Consider the following 13,026-nt stretch of genomic DNA (forward strand, 5'->3'; position numbering starts at 1 on the left):
TGCAGCGGTCAAACGCCTCTGTCAAGCGCAATGCAACAAAAACTCAGGCCAAACATGCACTGAAAAATCTTGCAAATGTTTTATTCAAACATGTTTTATTACTAAAATGTTCTTATTCTATTTGTATCTTTTTCTGGGGGAAAACTGGTATGTCAGACTAACTGAGACTTGTCTACTGTTGCCCTCCTATTGGTTTAAATTGATTTTATTTGCTCTTCTCATCTGTAAGTGGCTTTGGATAAAAGCGTCTGCTAAATGATTAAATGTTCATGTTAAATTAATATCTATTAAATGCAATACGCCAATCATCTAATGCCATGAATATGTAAATGTGTTGTTATTTGTTTTCGAGCTTATTTTGTATTAAATAGCTTTGTCTAGAGAGTATTCTTCCTTTTTATTACGTGTCATTAACAATGTCTACAAATTTTCCTAGTGGTGAACAACTGATATTTCGAAGGCTACATAAGCCTAAATTACGAAACTTCTACTGAAACCACTGACTCTGGCTGTTTGATTGGGTTTGATACACGATTCTAATCACTGATTCAAAACAAGTGATTCGTAAAGGTTCACGAAGCAGTGCGTTTCTAAAGCGCCAGTCACTGTACCGTTCAGACAGAAAAACTTGCTTAGAAAAACGCGAGCTTTGGAGCGAGAAAACACGCAAGGATTAAGCTTTTTTAAAAGTTTACCTCCATTTAATTGGAGGAATGACCTCCCCAACTCAATCCGAGCAGCTGAGTCCTTAGCCATCCTCAAGAATCGGCTTAAAACACAGCTCTTCCATCTTTATTTGACCCTCTAACTCTAACACTCAGTATTCTAATTCTATTCTTAAAAAATGCAAACACATCTACCATTTTCTGCACTTTATTGTCTGTTATTTACGTAAAGCAGTAAAACAGTTGAGAAACAAATGGGATGTGTAGCCTATTATATTGGATGCATTCATTGTCTCTTAAAGTGACCGCGCTTAATTTAGCTACTAGCTGCGGTAATGTTAATCCAAGAAAATGAAAGACGGAAAATCACTCACTGCTCTTGACTGAATTACTTCGTAGTTTTGACAAGAATGAGTGCACAGTCAAACCAAACTTTTTTTTTTTTACATTTTAATAGTAGGTGCAGGACACTATAATTAATGTAAGTGAGTATAGCAAAATAAAGCGAGCTGTGACATACCCCAAAAATCTTCATACAGAGGAGTACTAGTGAAATTGATAGATAAAAATGGGAGCAAAAATTTTTCAGACACTTTGACCCGACCATGTTTTGCTTACGTGTTTTTTTTTCCTGAATTGCTAATGCAACCTTTTCACACCACAGACTAAACAAAATTAAACATTGCTTGGTAATTGTTCAACAAAGTATTGATAGTTGTGTAAATATTGTCATACTAACAACTGTCTGAAGTTTTGGTTGATTGTAATCGATTACACACCTTTCTATCAAAGTTATCTGACATTTTCAAGATGAATTTGTTCTGACACAGTTTAACTCTTGAGATCTTGTCATATTTTATTACCATTTTATAAACTAGAGCAAATAAACTGTGATAATGTAAGAAATGTTGAAGGTGTCTGAATACATTTTGGTTTGACTGTTAATTAAACGTATACAGTGAAGACTATGCAGTGCTATTTTATATTTAATTCTTTGTTTTCTGTACCTGGACACCTACACACCTGAGACAACTTAAACATGAACATATAAATTAAACAATTTCAAACAGGGCCCACTGGTACAACCTTCACCGGGGCCCCGCTGACCCCAGCTACGGCCCTGGCTATGATACTGAAAGATTTTTTTTAATCAAATCTTTGCATAGAAATTATATCACGAAACACTGGCATCTAACAATGCCTCTATTTATTTTTTATCTGTGCACTTATTCATTTGCACTGTAAGCAATTCATTAAAGTACATACATAAAATACATCAAATACAATGATGATAGGATTTTGATTCGATCAGTGCAGAAATTCATTTGCACTGTAAAAAATAAATATATTACAAAACAAAGCAGCTCATTATCAGGACATTATCCATTCATTTTATTGACATTTCTAGATGTGAACATTTTCTTTTATATCTTTTAGTATATTTCTACACTTTTTTTTTAGCTGCCATTTTCTCCTCTTTTTGCCTTTTTTTATGTCCTCTAACTTTAGTTTTCGCTTGTTCACAAGGTCAGCATTGAGGAGCATCAGCTTCTTCAGGAAGTCTCTGGAGGGCTGGATGCGTCTCGACTGTATGGCGTGATCAATGGCATCCTCCACCATCATGTCATGGCAGATCATCAGATATGCCAGAAACAGAGTCGCAGAGTGGTCGACACCCTGCTTGCAGCAAATCAACACCTTACCTGAGGAAACAAAAAAGAATTATGGTCAAAAAACTCATTAATAGACTATAACACACTTGATAGTAGACAATATATGGAGTGTGTGTGTGTGTGTGTGTGTCAGCCCTTACTCCCTGGTTTATTCACGGCCTTGTCAATGAATTTTGCAGCTGGCATGAAGCACTTGCTGATGTCAGAACAGTGTCTGTCCGTTGTAGGCAAGCTGTAATAATTGATGTGCAAGCCTCTGTAATATCTGGACCCTGTATTGACTGTTCCTTCTAGATCTTCAACATAAGATGTTCCCAAGAAGTAGTTCAAGTCCTTTTTGGGCGCTGCAGCGTTCAGAATGTGAGTGATGCACATCTCCTGCAGCATATCTCGGTCTGTTGCGGCCTCTCTGCACAAGGACACAAAAGCCTTGGTTAGTCTTTTATAGAAAACTATTTACATTGTAGAATAAATGACAGAACAATGAGAGAAATACAATTGTGTTGCAGACTTACTCGTCTCCGATGAAGACCCTGGGCCAGACATTGGTGACATGTCTTTGTTTGAGCAGTTTGCACTGCTTCAAACGATCCTCTAGTTGGAGCATGGTTAAAGGGACGTAGTTTTCCAAACTTGCAAGTTCAGATAACACCGTTGACTCTGGCTCAAGAACGCTTGGACTTGGTGCACCCAAATCCACTGGAGTAGCCAGATCCCATTCAGGTCGTGGCTTGAGAACGCTTGGACCCGGGAGGTACAGTTCCACTGAATCAACCAAATCCTCTTCAGGGTCTGGCTCAGGGACACTTGAACCCGGGGCATATAATTCCATCGAGTCCTTATCCCATTCACGTTCAAGAGGATCATCCAGATCCTCCTCAGAGTCCGGCTCAGGAACGCTAGGACTCGTGGTGTACAGTTCCACCGCATCAACCAGATCCCATTTAGGAGGAGCAACCAAATCCTCAATAGGTTTTGGTTCACGAACATTCAGATCCATCTCAGGCCATGCTGAGTTCGATCTGTCGTTCTGGAGGAAGGTTTTTTTCGTATTCCTCACTGTAGCATATCCTACTCTCTTGGTTACAACGAAGCCATGAACTTTCTTATTCTTCACGGCTTTGGTAGTTTCTGACAAAAGAAGAAAAACATACAATGTGTAATTAGAAACATCTCTCACCAGATTAAACATGATTAATTAGTCCGAATTTTAAGAAGACGTTTCTATTTGCATCTTTTCACCTTTTGGGCTGGCACGTGATTCCTCCGGATCAACCAGATCCAGTTTAGGTTCAGAAGGAACAACAAGATCCACTTCTGGTTCAGGGATACACGATTGCTCTGTATCTAACAGATCCAATTCAGGTTCTGGCTTGGGAGCACTTGGATCTGGAACAAACGATTCCTTGGATCGAGAAGATCCACTTCAGGTTGCCCGACAGTTTCTGGCATTTTTGTCTGGAAAACTGCCCAAATTTGCTGGAAGATTGCCCCCATTTTCTTGGTTATCTCCCCAACAGTGAGTCCTGGAAAAAAGAAGAAAACAAACTAGATAAGTCTTGTCTGAGAGTTAAATTAAAAAAAAAAACTTTTAAAAGCTTGAAAGTTTGAAAAACATTTCAAACCCCATTAAACATCATAATTAACTTCATAACAATTAAAAACCAATCGGACCTTTACAAACAACTACGAGTCCTCTGCTAGTTGTTGCTAGCATCTATCCAACTATTTTTAGCAGATAGATCGAGAGAGTGGAACAACTCTAAACAGGGCATTACTTTGAAAAGTTTTCAGCTCTAAATGGAAATCTAACAGCGTTTGGAAGTCGGCTACAGGAATTCCATGAATCAGATCATTTAGAAAAAATATAGCAACCAAAATTCAAATCAGCATAAAGGTCGCTGACAAATTTGGCGGTTGTAGCTCGAGAGCTCAACAAGGTGTAGGAAAACAGTATTAGGTCTTTGTCACAGCCAACATATAATAATTTACTATTAGAAACATCTCTAACAACACAAATAAACATGAATAAGACATTTGCATGTCTTCACCTGTTGGACTGTTCTCAGCATCCAGGACACCCTGATCATTGGCCTCTTCCACTGAAGGTCCTGCTGGGTCGCTCAGATCTTCAGAGACCAGCGTAGGACTCTTCAGCTCTGAGATGCTGTCGTTCCTGTTCATCTCCAGCTGCAAATCTTTCACTTCACAGACCGAGATGTTGTCACAAGCATTAACCTCCAGCTGCACACGCATCTCTCCTGGACTGCAGTATCTGCCTGAGACATGATCCACCGTCACAACCTCCAGCTGCACATCTAGCTCTCGAGATGCACTGATAAGGTCGTAGATGTCATCGGTGATCTCAAACTCCAGCTGAACATCTTTATCATCTGATGCCCAGTAGCTGTCACCGAAGTAGAAGGCGTCGTTGACGTACACCTCCAGGAGCACCTCTCTCATGTCTTTGGACATTGTGTCTGTGGTTCTCATACTGACAGATAAGTAATCCGTATCTGGTAATGTCAGTTTGAACTTTAACGTTATCTGATACACACTGTCTGTACAGATAAAATATATCTCGATCTATACGGACTGGCGTTTGTACAAGTGTTGCTAGGTTTGTTTTCGCAGACTTCACTCAGACTAACGTCTCTGTTGCGAACATCGCTCAACTAAAGAGATTCTGCCAGGGCGAGACCTTTTATACTGACTGGGTCTGTGACGTCATGAAACAGTGACGCGTCTTGTTCCAGTTGCCATGGAAACGGATTGTTTACCAACAGCAGCATTTTCGCTGATTGGCTCATTAGGTCAGAAAATAAAGAATTATTTTTAATAGCGTTTTTCAACACTATTTCATATCGCGTTTATGTCCGCGTTTGCTGCGATCCATCTCCAGCAACACGGCATGAAAAAATCACATTTAACATTACTATGTTTGAGTGCAGTTTTACCATCAAAAAAATTATTCGTTTAAGTTAAACAGTTAATTTTCATGCTTCATGATCGCATGGTTTGAATCTGAATCAGTCGGAGGAATCCTTCACTGAATGAACTTGTAAGGCTACTGTAAGTACAAGTATGTTTAGATATTAAGCCATTTTTTGTGTACTGAAGACTCGCGATACTCCACTTATGGTCATTTCTGACTAACTTTACCTTAATTGGGACTGATTTGTTCGATAACAAATACATTTTGAAACAAAGTAATTTTTAATGATTGTAATCATTTTTGTTTGAAGTACGTTAATTTAATTTATAACATTTTTAATAAACATAAATGCATAATAAAGGGTCATTCCCACAGAACGCGTTTTTGATATCGATCTTGAACGCATTAGCGCGCTCACGCACAAACGCTCTCTCTTACACGCACACACGCGCGCGCGCACACACACACACACACACACCAGAGTAGGCTATTTTCATTTCAAGTGATCCCTAAATCTTCTGTTCAAGACAGTATTGTGTGACTGTTTATAGTGGATCCTTTTCATATTTAACGTTATGTTATGAACTTGCAGCGGTCAAACGCATCTGTCAAGCGCAATGCAACAAAAACTCAGGCCAAACATGCATTGAACAATCTTGCAAATGTTTTATTCAAACATGTTTTATTACTAAAATGTTCTTATTCTATTTTTATCTTTTTCTGGGGGAAAACTGGTATGTCAGACTAACTGAGACTTGTCTACTGTTGCCCTCCTATTGGTTTAAATTGATTTTATTTGCTCTTCTCATCTGTAAGTGGCTTTGGATAAAAGCGTCTGCTAAATGATTAAATGTTCATGTTAAATTAATATCTATTAAATGCAATAAGCCAATCATCTAATTCCATGAATATGTAAATGTGTTATTATTTGTTTTCGAGCTTATTTTGTATTAAATAGCTTTGTCTAGAGAGTATTCTTCCTTTTTATTACGTGTCATTAACAATGTCTACAAATTTTCCTAGTGGTGAACAACTGATATTTCGAAGGCTACATAAACCTAAATTACGAAACTTCTACTGAAACCACTGACTCTGGCTGTTTGATTGGGTTTGATACACGATTCTAATCACTGATTCAAAACAAGTGATTCGTAAAGGTTCACGAAGCAGTGCGTTTCTAAAGCGCCAGTCACTGTACCGTTCAGACAGAGAAACTTGCTTAGAAAAACGCGAGCTTTGGAGCGAGAAAACACGCAAGGTTTAAGCTTTTTTAAAAGTTTACCTCCATTTAATTGGAGGAATGACCTCCCCAACTCAATCCGAGCAGCTGAGTCCTTAGCATAGACAGTAAAAGAAATGGACACAGCGACCCCATTGGAACTCAATTGAGACAAATGAAGCCCAGTTTTTTGCGTTTTTTAGCACTTCCGTTTCTGACGCGCAGACTCAAACGAAGCTTGACGACGTCAGCAACCTGTCTGACAGATGTAAATCTTCTAGTGGCTGTGCGTGAAAACTGCCATCGTTAATCTTGCAGAGACGGCGAGCTTGACCGGGGAGTTCTTTGGCGTGAGTGAGCAGGAGTAAGTATTCTGATTAATTATTTTGTATAGTATTTTAAAATGTAACGCCAGTACGCCATATTAAGTTAATTGCCTGCGAGCTTCTCCTCCTGTCTGTACGGTAATGCGACAGAGAGCCGAGTGGTTATGACGCAATCGTTAGCCTATTTTTTACAAAAACTGTTTATACGGGGCCATAATGTAACATAGAAGGTAATGGAGCCCTTTATACATTGTCGTGTATCTTTAGAAATAAATAATGGACAAACGGAGTCTTTAAACGCCTCAGATGTAAAGTTATTCGTTGTCAAAGTGACGCCAAAATGAATGGGAGTCAATGGGAATGCTAACGCAAGTGAAGTTCTGCTAAAAGATGGCAGCCCCCACCCGACTTCAACTTCCGGTCGAGTTCCTTGCCCCTTGGTCCTTAGCCATCCTCAAGAATCGGCTTAAAACACAGCTCTTCAATCTTTATTTGACCCTCTAACTTTAACACTCAGTATTCTAATTCTATTCTTAAAAAATGCAAACACATCTACCATTTTCTGCACTTTATTTTCTGTTATTTACGTAAAGCAGTAAAACAGTTGAGAAACAAATGGGATGTGTAGCCTATTATATTGGATGCATTCATTGTCTCTTAAAGTGACCGCGCTTAATTTAGCTACTAGCTGCGGTAATGTTAATCCAAGAAAATGAAAGACGGAAAATCACTCACTGCTCTTGACTGAATTACTTCGTAGTTTTAACAAGAATGAGTGCACAGTCAAACCAAACTTTTTTTTTTTTTTTTTACATTTTAATAGTAGGTGCAGGACACTATAATTAATGTAAGTGAGTATAGCAAAATAAAGCGAGCTGTGACATACCCCAAAAATCTTCATACAGAGGAGTACTAGTGAAATTGATAGATAAAAATGGGAGCAAAAATTTTTCAGACACTTTGACCCGACCATGTTTTGCTTACGTGTTTTTTTTTCCTGAATTGCTTATGCAACCTTTTCACACCACAGACTGAACAAAATTAAACATTGCTTGGTAATTGTTCAACAAAGTATTGATAGTTGTGTAAATATTGTCATACTAACAACTGTCTGAAGTTTTGGTTGATTGTAATCGATTACACACCTTTCTATCAAAGTTATCTGACATTTTCAAGATGAATTTGTTCTGACACAGTTTAACTCTTGAGATCTTGTCATATTTTATTACCATTTTATAAACTAGAGCAAATAAACTGTGATAATGTAAGAAATGTTGAAGGTGTCTGAATACATTTTGGTTCGACTGTTAATTAAACGTATACAGTGAAGACTATGCAGTGCTATTTTATATTTAATTCTTTGTTTTCTGTACCTGGACACCTACACACCTGAGACAACTTAAACATGAACATATAAATTAAACAATTTCAAACAGGGCCCACTGGTACAACCTTCACCGGGGACCCGCTGACCCCAGCTATGGCCCTGGCTATGATACTGAAAGATTTTTTTTAATCAAATCTTTGCATAGAAATTATATCACGAAACACTGGCATCTAACAATGCCTCTATTTATTTTTTATCTGTGCACTTATTCATTTGCACTGTAAGCAATTCATTAAAGTACATACATAAAATACATCAAATACAATGATGATAGGATTTTGATTCGATCAGTGCAGAAATTCATTTGCACTGTAAAAAATAAATATATTACAAAACAAAGCAGCTCATTATCAGGACATTATCCATTCATTTTATTGACATTTCTAGATGTGAACATTTTCTTTTATATCTTTTAGTATATTTCTACACTTTTTTTTTAGCTGCCATTTTCTCCTCTTTTTGCCTTTTTTTATGTCCTCTAACTTTAGTTTTCGCTTGTTCACAAGGTCAGCATTGAGGAGCATCAGCTTCTTCAGGAAGTCTCTGGAGGGCTGGATGCGTCTCGACTGTATGGCGTGATCAATGGCATCCTCCACCATCATGTCATGGCAGATCATCAGATATGCCAGAAACAGAGTCGCAGAGTGGTCGACACCCTGCTTGCAGCAAATCAACACCTTACCTGAGGAAACAAAAAAGAATTATGGTCAAAAAACTCATTAATAGACTATAACACACTTGATAGTAGACAATATATGGAGTGTGTGTGTGTGTGTGTGTGTCAGCCCTTACTCCCTGGTTTATTCACGGCCTTGTCAATGAATTTTGCAGCTGGCATGAAGCACTTGCTGATGTCAGAACAGTGTCTGTCCGTTGTAGGCAAGCTGTAATAATTGATGTGCAAGCCTCTGTAATATCTGGACCCTGTATTGACTGTTCCTTCTAGATCTTCAACATAAGATGTTCCCAAGAAGTAGTTCAAGTCCTTTTTGGGCGCTGCAGCGTTCAGAATGTGAGTGATGCACATCTCCTGCAGCATATCTCGGTCTGTTGCGGCCTCTCTGCACAAGGACACAAAAGCCTTGGTTAGTCTTTTATAGAAAACTATTTACATTGTAGAATAAATGACAGAACAATGAGAGAAATACAATTGTGTTGCAGACTTACTCGTCTCCGATGAAGACCCTGGGCCAGACATTGGTGACATGTCTTTGTTTGAGCAGTGTGCACTGCTTCAAACGATCCTCTAGTTGGAGCATGGTTAAAGGGACGTAGTTTTCCAAACTTGCAAGTTCAGATAACACTGTTGACTCTGGCTCAAGAACGCTTGGACTTGGTGCACCCAAATCCACTGGAGTAGCCAGATCCCATTCAGGTCGTGGCTTGAGAACGCTTGGACCCGGGAGGTACAGTTCCACTGAATCAACCAAATCCTCTTCAGGGTCTGGCTCAGGGACACTTGAACCCGGGGCATATAATTCCATCGAGTCCTTATCCCATTCACGTTCAAGAGGATCATCCAGATCCTCCTCAGAGTCCGGCTCAGGAACGCTAGGACTCGTGGTGTACAGTTCCACCGCATCAACCAGATCCCATTTAGGAGGAGCAACCAAATCCTCAATAGGTTTTGGTTCACGAACATTCAGATCCATCTCAGGCCATGCTGAGTTCGATCTGTCGTTCTGGAGGAAGGTTTTTTCGTATTCCTCACTGTAGCATATCCTACTCTCTTGGTTACAACGAAGCCATGAACTTTCTTATTCTTCACGGCTTTGGTAGTTTCTGACAAAAGAAGAAAAACATACAATGTGTTATTAGAAACATCTCTCACCAGATTAAACATGATTAATTAGTCCAAATTTTAAGAAGACGTTTCTATTTGCATCTTTTCACCTTTTGGGCTGGCACGTGATTCCTCCGGATCAACCAGATCCAGTTTAGGTTCAGAAGGAACAACAAGATCCACTTCTGGTTCAGGGATACACGATTGCTCTGTATCTAACAGATCCAATTCAGGTTCTGGCTTGGGAGCACTTGGATCTGGAACAAACGATTCCTTTGGATCGAGAAGATCCACTTCAGGTTGCCCGACAGTTTCTGGCATTTTTGTCTGGAAAACTGCCCAAATTTGCTGGAAGATTGCCCCCATTTTCTTGGTTATCTCCCCAACAGTGAGTCCTGAAAAAAAGAAGAAAACAAACTAGATAAGTCTTTTCTGAGAGTTAAATTTAAAAAAAAACTTTTAAAAGCTTGAAAGTTTGAAAAACATTTCAAACCCCATTAAACATCATAATTAACTTCATAACAATTAAAAACCAATCGGACCTTTACAAACAACTACGAGTCCTCTGCTATTTGTTGCTAGCATCTATCCAACTATTTTTAGCAGATAGATCGAGAGAGTGGATCAACTCTAAACAGGGCATTACTTTGAAAAGTTTTCAGCTCTAAATGGAAATCTAACAGCGTTTGGAAGTCGGCTACAGGAATTCCATGAATCAGATAATTTAGAAAAAATATAGCAACCAAAATTCAAATCAGCATAAAGGTCACTGACAAATTTGGCGGTTGTAGCTCGAGAGCTCAACAAGGTGTAGGAAAACAGTATTAGGTCTTTGTCACAGCCAACATATAATAATTTACTATTAGAAACATCTCTAACAACACAAATAAACATGAATAAGACATATAAATGTCTTCACCTGTTGGACTCTTCTCAGCATCCAGGACACCCTGATCATTGGCCTCTTCCACTGAAGGTCCTGCTGGGTCGCTCAGATCTTCAGAGACCAGCGTAGTACTCTTCAGCTCTGAGATGCTGTCGTTCCTGTTCATCTCCAGCTGCAAATCTTTCACTTCACAGACCGAGATGTTGTCACAAGCATTAACCTCCAGCTGCACACGCATCTCTCCTGGACTGCAGTATCTGCCTGAGACATGATCCACCGTCACAACCTCCAGCTGCACATCCAGCTCTCGAGATGCACTGCCGCTGATAAGGTCGTAGATGTCATCGGTGATCTCAAACTCCAGCTGAACATCTTTATCATCTGATGCCCAGTAGCTGTCACCGAAGTAGAAGGCGTCGTTGACGTACACCTCCAGGAGCACCTCTCTCATGTCTTTGGACATTGTGTCTGTGGTTCTCATACTGACAGATAAGTAATCCGTATCTGGTAATGTCAGTTTGAACTTTAACGTTATCTGATACACACTGTCTGTACAGATAAAATATATCTCGATCTATACGGACTGGCGTTTGTACAAGTGTTGCTAGGTTTGTTTTCGCAGACTTCACTCAGACTAACGTCTCTGTTGCGAACATCGCTCAACTAAAAAGATTCTGCCAGGGCGAGACCTTTTATACTGACTGGGTCTGTGACGTCATGAAACAGTGACGCGTCTCGTTCCAGTTGTCATGGAAACGGATTGTTTACCAACAGCAGCATTTTCGCTGATTGGCTCATTAGGTCAGAAAATAAAGAATTATTTTTTAATAGCGTTTTTCAACACTATTTCATATCGCGTTTATGTCCGCGTTTGCTGCGATCCATCTCCAGCAACACGGCATGAAAAAAATCACATTTAACATTACTATGTTTGATTGCAGTTTTACCATCAAAAAAATTATTCGTTTAAGTTAAACAGTTAATTTTCATGCTTCATGATCGCATGGTTTGAATCTTCACTGAATGAACTTGTAAGGCTACTGTAAGTACAAGTATGTTTAGATATTAAGCCATTTTTTGTGTACTGAAGACTCGCGATACTCCACTTATGGTCATTTCTGACTAACTTTACCTTAATTGGGACTGATTTGTTCGATAACAAATACATTTTGAAACAAAGTAATTTTTAATGATTGTAATCATTTTTGTTTGAAGTACGTTAATTTAATTTATAACATTTTTAATAAACATAAATGCATAATAAAGGGTCATTCCCACAGAACGCGTTTTTGATATCGATCTTGAACGCATTAGCGCGCTCACGCACAAACGCTCTCTCTTACACACACACACGCGCGCGCGCACACACACACACCAGAGGCTATTTTCATTTCAAGTGATCCCTAAATCTTCTGTTCAAGACAGTATTGTGTGACTGTTTATAGTGGATCCTTTTCATATTTAACGTTATGTTATGAACTTGCAGCGGTCAAACGCATCTGTCAAGCGCAATGCAACAAAAACTCAGGCCAAACATGCATTGAAAAAACTTGCAAATGTTTTATTCAAACATGTTTTATTACTGAAATGTTCTTATTCTATTTGTATCTTTTTCTGGGGGAAAACTGGTATGTCAGACTTACTGAGACTTGTCTACTCTTGTCCTCCTATTTGTTTAAATTGATTTTATTTGCTCTTCTCATCTGTAAGTGGCTTTGGATAAAAGCGTCTGCTAAATGATTAAATGTTCATGTTAAATTAATATCTATTAAATGCAATACGCCAATCATCTAATGCCATGAATATGTAAATGTGTTATTATTTTTTTTAGAGTATTCTTCCTTTTTATTACGTGTCATTAAAAATGTCTACAAATTTTCCTACTGGTGAACAACTGATATTTCGAAGGCTACATAAGCCTAAATTACGAAACTTCTACTGAAACCACTGACTCTGGCTGTTTGATTGGGTTTGATACACGATTCTAATCACTGATTCAAAACAAGTGATTCGTAAAGGTTCACGAAGCAGTGCGTTTCTAAAGCGCCAGTCACTGTACCGTTCAGACAGAAAAACTTGCTTAGAAAAACGCGAGCTTTGGAGCGAGAAAACACGCAAGGTTTAAGCTTTTTTAAAAGTTTACCTCCATTTA

General features: G+C 38.8%; 2 protein-coding genes across 2 annotated transcripts in view; both read right to left on the reverse strand.

Annotated features, from left to right (window-relative positions):
* The window catches only part of LOC127971350 (uncharacterized), a 47,496-nt gene extending 42,331 nt beyond the window's left edge, over positions 1 to 5,165 (reverse strand). Inside the window, exon 1 of the mRNA XM_052574270.1 lies at positions 5,040 to 5,165. The gene's annotated coding sequence lies outside the window, so the exon portion shown is untranslated. The remainder of the gene's footprint in view (positions 1 to 5,039) is intronic.
* LOC127971259 (uncharacterized) lies at positions 1,496 to 11,337 on the reverse strand. Its single transcript, XM_052574156.1, has 5 exons — positions 10,908 to 11,337; positions 10,099 to 10,383; positions 2,854 to 3,469; positions 2,479 to 2,747; positions 1,496 to 2,368 (listed from the first exon to the last, which is right to left on the reverse strand). Exons 1-5 carry the CDS (start codon positions 11,335 to 11,337, stop codon positions 2,070 to 2,072), a joined length of 1,899 nt encoding a protein of 632 aa, XP_052430116.1. The 3' UTR covers positions 1,496 to 2,069.
* Positions 11,338 to 13,026: the final 1,689 nt, after the last annotated feature.

Source organism: Carassius gibelio, chromosome B14, assembly GCF_023724105.1.
Source record: "Carassius gibelio isolate Cgi1373 ecotype wild population from Czech Republic chromosome B14, carGib1.2-hapl.c, whole genome shotgun sequence".
NCBI classification, from domain to species: domain Eukaryota; kingdom Metazoa; phylum Chordata; class Actinopteri; order Cypriniformes; family Cyprinidae; genus Carassius; species Carassius gibelio.

What these genes read in the sequence shown, in the direction of transcription:
- LOC127971259 (XM_052574156.1), bottom strand. Translation starts at nt 11,337, where the DNA reads ATGTCCAAAGACATGAGAGAGGTGCTCCTGGAGGTGTACGTCAACGAC. An exon ending in ATCACGTGCCAGCCCAAAAG is followed by an intron (nt 3,470 to 10,098) that starts GTGAAAAGATGC and finishes TTCTTTTGTCAG; the next exon opens with AAACTACCAAAGCCGTGAAG. An exon ending in GGCCGTGAATAAACCAGGGA is followed by an intron (nt 2,369 to 2,478) that starts GTAAGGGCTGAC and finishes TTGTTTCCTCAG; the next exon opens with GTAAGGTGTTGATTTGCTGC.